This window comes from Ovis aries, chromosome 17 (assembly GCF_016772045.2).
Source record: "Ovis aries strain OAR_USU_Benz2616 breed Rambouillet chromosome 17, ARS-UI_Ramb_v3.0, whole genome shotgun sequence".
NCBI lineage: Eukaryota > Metazoa > Chordata > Mammalia > Artiodactyla > Bovidae > Ovis > Ovis aries.
In genome coordinates, this window is record NC_056070.1 from 71,336,117 (window position 1) to 71,342,194 (window position 6,078).

Here is a 6,078-nt window from a genome sequence, read left to right on the forward strand (position 1 = left end):
TTGGAGGCAGGAGTGTTGGAGGATGGGAATGAGGGCCTCTGGGTCCAGTCACCACAGTGCTTTCTGGAAGGCAGGAGTCAGCACTCCGGGAGCCCTCCGTGCGGTCTCCCAGCTTCTCTCTGCCATCCATCCGCCCCAACTTTGCCTCTGCTGACCGGCCTCCCCGGATCCTCCTTGGGCTCCAGGGGGCACTACTGGCCTTGTGATCCTGAGGTGTACTGGCTAGGAGCAGGGCAGGTGTCCGGCTGGGTCTCGGGTCCGGGACTGCATGGTCACACTTGAGCGCGCTGCTCCCCAGCATGGGCCGCAGAGGCAAACCCAGCCCAGGCCCAGCCCTTGGGCCACGTCCCGCTTGCCATCCACCCAGCTGAATTGGCTGTGAAAGTGTGGGGTGAGTGTTGGGAGTCCTTGTTGCCGAGGGGACACCCCCAGAGGGGTGAGACAGGGATGGGACCCCACAGACAGGAGAGGCTATGCTGGGGAGGTGGACAGGACACGGCCTGGCCTTGGCTCTGGTGGGATGGGGGTGGGGCGGGGTGGGGAAGGGGCCGGGCCAGCAGGGAGGGAAAGCCCAAGGCGCCACGGGGGTCAGGCCCGTCAGCCCACCCGCTGCTCCAGGACAAGTGGTGACAATGCAGTAACACTGGGGAGCGTTTACTGGGCACCTCCTGCACGCAGGCGCTCTGCGCTTGAACTGTAATCTCCCATCTGCACCTACGTCTGCGAGAGAGGAAGTCCCCTATTTGGAAGTTTTCTGGCTGAGACTCAGAGAGTTTGTTCACAAGGTTCAGCCCAGCTCGCCCCCTCTGAACCGTGTCCCGTCCTGCGGGGAGACCTGGCCAGGCCCGCTGGGGCCCCACCAAGCCTTGGCCCTGCTTTGGTAGCGTGGTGGTCTCCTGGCGGACACTCCTCTTAAAACCCTGTCCCTTCAGCCGGGATGGTGGCCCCCACGTCTCCTTCTGCTGCGACTAGAGGGGAGGGGGTTGACTTGGCTGGTCTTTGCTGCACCTTTCACCGCACTCAGCAAACAACAGCACAGGGGCTTGCTGAGGGCTCTGCGCCAGCTGGATCCTTCCACGAGAGATGAACCGTGAGTGCTGGGGGAGGGACACTGGGGAGGGAGGCTGGTAAAGGCGCCCTGGGAGCCGTGGGGCAGGGGGCCGCCCATGGATGGGGACTGGAGGACAGCAGTCTCCCTCCCTGGGCACCCCTCCCAGCCTGGCTGACTCAGGCCCTGCCCTCGGAGATGTTCAGATCTGGGCCCAGCTGCCAGCCCTCTGGGCATGCTGGGTTCCCCGCAGCTGTCCCCCACATCCTGAGGTTTGCTCCTTTCCTCGTCTCTGCCCGCAGCCCTCACCTGTGGGGCATGGCCCCTGGTGGTCCCATCTGACTGCCCATCGGGCAGTCCAGTCCAGGTTCCAAGCAGGGCAGGAGGCAGGGCGCGGGGCGGCGGCCCCATCTGCAGGGAGCTGCTCCCTGAGGAGTCTGCACGTCACGTGGACACAGCTGCCCGGGGGTGGGGGCCGCGCCCGGTTGCCAGTGGCTCTGGTGGTGAAGGTTCTAAGCAAATAGAACCGGGATGCTGTCGGTGAGGAGGCAGTGGGTGGTCGGGGGTCCAAGGCCTCCTGGTGCGCAGGTCAGGTTACTGCTCGGTGGCTAATTACAGAGCCCCTGGGGACTCAGGGGTGATGCTGTTCTGTTGCTCCTAGAACAAATTACCACAAATTGAGCAGCTTGAAACAACACACGTTTATTATCTCACAGTTTCTGCAAGTCATCCTTTGAGTGCAAAGTGACTGGCCTTCCGCTTCAGGCAAGTCAAGGCATCTCAGCGTCAGCCAGGGAGGAGCCCACTTCTGAGGTCATTTGGGATGCCGGCAGAATTCAGTGTTGGCAGAAACCAGCTCCAGATGACTGAACCCCCTTCATCTACAAAGCCGTTTCCAGCACTTCTGAGTCCTCCTGCTTTGAGGCTTTCTGACTGCCCCTTCCGTCTCATCTGCGACTTGAGATGGAGAAAATCCTCTGTTTTTAAGGGCTCACGTGATTACATCGGATAATCCACGATAATCCACCCAGGTAATCCAGATCGTCTCCCTACTGTAGAGTCTGTAACCCTAATTACATCTGCGAAGTCCCTTTTGCCACAAAATGTAACATATTCACAGGTTGCAGAGGTTAGGGCGAGGTCATCTTTGGAGGCCCTCTGCCTGCCTGAGTCACATGTCAGAAGTCATGGGCCCAGAAGTCCTGGGCCACTCAGGGGCCCAAAAGAGACAGTGCCCCTCCGCATGGAGCCTAGGAAGGAAGCAGCGCGGTAACTCACAGATAGAAGCGGGTCGGCGGCCAGAAGGAGAGGGCTTTCCCCGGGAACGGAGCCCAAGGCGGACGGGCAGCAGCAGGCCAGCAGCGTCCCAAGAGCAAGGCCCAAGCCAGGGGCCGGGAGCGCGGCGTCACAGGGCAGCACACAAGCTTCAGAGAGCCAGGAGGGCGGGCCGAGACGCTGGGTGGGGACCAGGCCACCCAGGGCGCTGCGACAGCACCGCCCCGAGGGCTGGAAGGGACCATGGCCAGAAGCTAGGCTACCCGGTCCCTCTGGAAAGTTAGGCCCTCTGGAAAGGGGGCTCCACCTTCATGCCCAAATTACCCATGCGGAAACAGGCTCAGAGAGGTCAGCCAGGTGCCCACGCTACGAAGAAGTGGGATTGGGAGCCTGCCACCTCCTCCGAGGCCCTTCTACAGACAAAGTACAGACACTCCTGGGAAGGTCGGGGTGGACAGAGGCGATGCTGACCAGGGAAGTCTCCCGGTGCCACAGCAGGAGTCTGAGGACCACAGGCTCACCTACCCCTCTCTGGCGCAAGTGTCTCCGCCAGGGGTGGGGCTTCACCGTGTCACCCGCTTCCACTACAGAGAACCGCCAAGCAGGCGCCGGCTGCTGAATCTTCCGCTTGGAGTCGCTTGGGTCTCTTCAGGTATCACTGGGCAGGTCACAGGACCGTATGGATTCGCTGCCCCCGGCGGCTCACGGAGACTGGGCGGGGCGGGCAGGAGGGGCGAGGACCGAGCACAGTGGAGGAAGGTCCATCTCACTGGCAGGCCGTCAGGGACAGGCGAAAGGCAAGCACCTGGATTTGGACATAGAGAACAGGCTGCGCGGGCTTGCCTGCTGGGGCTCGGGGGAGCCCCCGAGCTCGAGGCGGGCGTGGAGGGCATCCGTGGTTAACAGAGCCCCGGGCACAGGTGGCCGGCTGGGGTAAGAGCAGGGACGGAAGGGGCCTGGAGCCCGCCTTTTACAGAGCATCTGCCCAGCTGGGCCACGGGACCTCCTGCCTGAGTACACCTGGTCCCACTGGCATGGGGGCCGATGTCCAGGCCAGCATGTATGGGGCCCCCCTTAACCAAACCACGCCTGCCAGAGGCCAAGAGCAGGATCTCCCCAGAGAGATCTGAGACTTGGCCCAACCAGCACGCCGCCCCAGTGCCCGACAGAGCTCCGCTCCCCAGCGCAGCCCCGTGACCAAGGTCTCCTCAGAGAGGGAGCTGGGCAGCCTTTCTGCTCAGGGACGGCAGGGCCTGCAGGCTCAGCCCTGGCCCTGCCCTCTTCCTGCCCTCTCAGGGCTAAGTTCATTCACTCCTTCATTCAGCCAGTATTTAGTCCACGTCTCATATGCCTGGCACCTACGGGGTGCGCCCTGAGAGACCTCCCCCCCAGGGCTCTGTGAGACAGCACCCCCAGAAGACCTGATGGGGTGGGCTTCCCTGAGGAGCTGACATTTTCACCGCTGCAGAGAGGTAGCCCGGTGGACTGAAGCTTTGCGGACTGCCTCTGGGCTCCGTGTGCTCCCAGCCCCTCCCCTGGGCCCCTCCGGGCAATCTCACCCACTCCAAGAGCTGGGTGCAGGAAGGCCCCTGGATGGCGACGCGCTGTGGCAAGCGCTGCCCACATGCAGCAATGACCACCGCTCTGCATCACTCACACGCACAGACACACACGCACACACATACACACGCATGCGCGCAAGACTGTGCCCCTGGAGACTGCGGACACCCAAGGACTCCGCCTGCGACCTCCTGGAGGGCCAGGGGTCCTCTGTCCCGCTAACCGCTGTTCCCAGCACACAGACATCCCTGTGACTAAGCCAAAGGGCTGGCAAACCAGGGAGCGGCCGACTTCCGGCCGCCCGGCGGAGAACGGCTTGGACGGGGCGCGCGGGGCCAGAGGCGGTGACGTCACCGGCCGGGAGCGCGCCGCCGCCCGGGGGCGGGGCCGGCGGTGACGCCGAGGGAGGCGGGGCCACGTCGGGCCGGGGCTGGGCGGGGCGCCGGGCGGCGGTCACGTAGCTCAGGTTCCCGGGCTGCCTTGGCGCGCGCGTCGGTCGGGTCCTGCGTGCCGGTCCCCGCCGTCCCTCGCCATCATGCCGATGTTCGTGGTGAACACCAACGTGCCCCGCGCCTCCGTGCCGGACGGGCTCCTCTCCGAGCTCACGCAGCAGCTGGCGCAGGCCACGGGCAAGCCGGCGCAGGTCTGCGGGGAGGGCCAGGCGGGAAGCGCGGCTCCGGGATGGGGCCCCGGGCCGGGAAGGCGGGCGGCTCCGGGATGGGGCCCCGGGCCGGGAAGGCGGGCGGCTCCGGGATGGGGCCCCGGGCCGGGAAGGCGGGCGGCTCCGGGATGGGGCCCCGGGCCGGGAAGGCGGGCGGCTCCGGGATGGGGCCCCGGGCCGGGAAGGCGGGGGCGCGCGAGCCGGCTGACCGCGGCCCCTCGCCCGCAGTACATCGCGGTGCACGTGGTCCCAGACCAGCTCATGACCTTCGGGGGCTCCAGCGAGCCCTGCGCGCTCTGCAGCCTGCACAGCATCGGCAAGATCGGCGGCGCGCAGAACCGCTCCTACAGCAAGCTGCTGTGCGGCCTGCTGACCGAGCGCCTGCGCATTAGCCCGGACAGGTGCGTGGGCGCCGGTGGGTGGGGGGCGCGCGGCCCCGACGGCCCCCGCACGACCGGCTCAGCGTCGCTTCCTCCCTCGCAGGATCTACATCAACTTCTGCGACATGAACGCGGCCAACGTGGGCTGGAACGGCTCCACCTTCGCCTGAGGGACGCGCCACGGGTTCCCAGGGCCCGCAGCCCTGGCGCGCACGAGTTTCCCTCCCACCCTGCCCCCACCAACCCCGCCTCCCTGGAAGGAGCAATAAACGGTGTGGAGACGCCGGCTGCCTCGGCTCTTTTTGGCTTGCAGAGGAATCGGTGCAGGGCGGGGCCGGTGAAGGTGGAACCGAGGCCGGGACGTGTTATCCCCGGAGTCTGCAGCCTAGCTTTCCACGCCTCAGCCCCCAGTAGAGGGCCCTCACTTGGTTGGCATCCTGCCTGCACCCAGACCCAGGAATCCAACTCAGATCCAGAACCCTCCGTCCCCCCTCCCCACCCCGACCTCCCGCAGAGGCCCAGCCACCACGTGGGTCGGGGCTGGCGGGGGAACAGGGGGAGGGGTCAGAATCCCAGTAGAGGCGCGGAGGGGAGGAGAGAGAAACCTGGGCTCCGTCGGGGTCACTGCCTCGATGCCGCCGCCCACCTCAGTGTCGCTATTTGGGAAATCCCCCTGTTCTGGAACTTGGGAGCCACTGTCTGGTGTGGTGGCGGGGGAGGTGCCCGGAAGGTGGAGTTCCTGACGATGCCGCCCAGTCCACCCCAGGGCCCCTGGGGCACAACAGTTTCCTTTGAGAACAAACTCGTGGTTTGGATGCCATTCAGATCTCAGGGTACAGCAGCTGTCCGAGCCTCCAGGTGGCTGTTAGCCCCTGTAGGATAGGAAGGTCTCGGCGCCGAGGGGACAGTCAGGAGCTCCAGTGCGCCTGGGGTCTCCTGGCCCGGGTGGGGACAGTCAGGAGCTCCAGTAAGCCTGGGGTCTCCTGGCCTGGGTAGGATCCCTGCTCCAAGTGCAGGGGCTTGCTCCCTTGTGGCCAGGCCAGTTGCCTTTGGGCGCCGCCTGGCCGAAGCTCCTTCCAAATAAGAAAAGGTGCCGTCACTCAGCTGTGGGCACAGAGACGGCCTCCCCCTGCCTCATCAGCTCCAGTTCCGGG

The 6,078-nt window shown here is 65.5% G+C and overlaps 1 protein-coding gene and 1 long non-coding RNA gene across 2 annotated transcripts; one reads left to right on the forward strand and one right to left on the reverse strand.

Moving 5' to 3' along the window:
• Positions 1-1,734: 1,734 nt before the first annotated feature.
• Positions 1,735-4,238, reverse strand: LOC105602957 (uncharacterized). Its single transcript, XR_009596955.1, has 2 exons — positions 2,327-4,238; positions 1,735-2,005 (listed from the first exon to the last, which is right to left on the reverse strand). It is a non-coding gene; the product is annotated as an uncharacterized LOC105602957 (long non-coding RNA).
• Positions 4,239-4,418: 180 nt separating this feature from the next.
• Positions 4,419-5,094, forward strand: MIF (macrophage migration inhibitory factor). Its single transcript, NM_001078655.1, has 3 exons — positions 4,419-4,526; positions 4,773-4,945; positions 5,028-5,094. The coding sequence occupies exons 1-3, from the start codon at positions 4,419-4,421 to the stop codon at positions 5,092-5,094; spliced, it is 348 nt and encodes a 115-aa protein (NP_001072123.1).
• Positions 5,095-6,078: the final 984 nt, after the last annotated feature.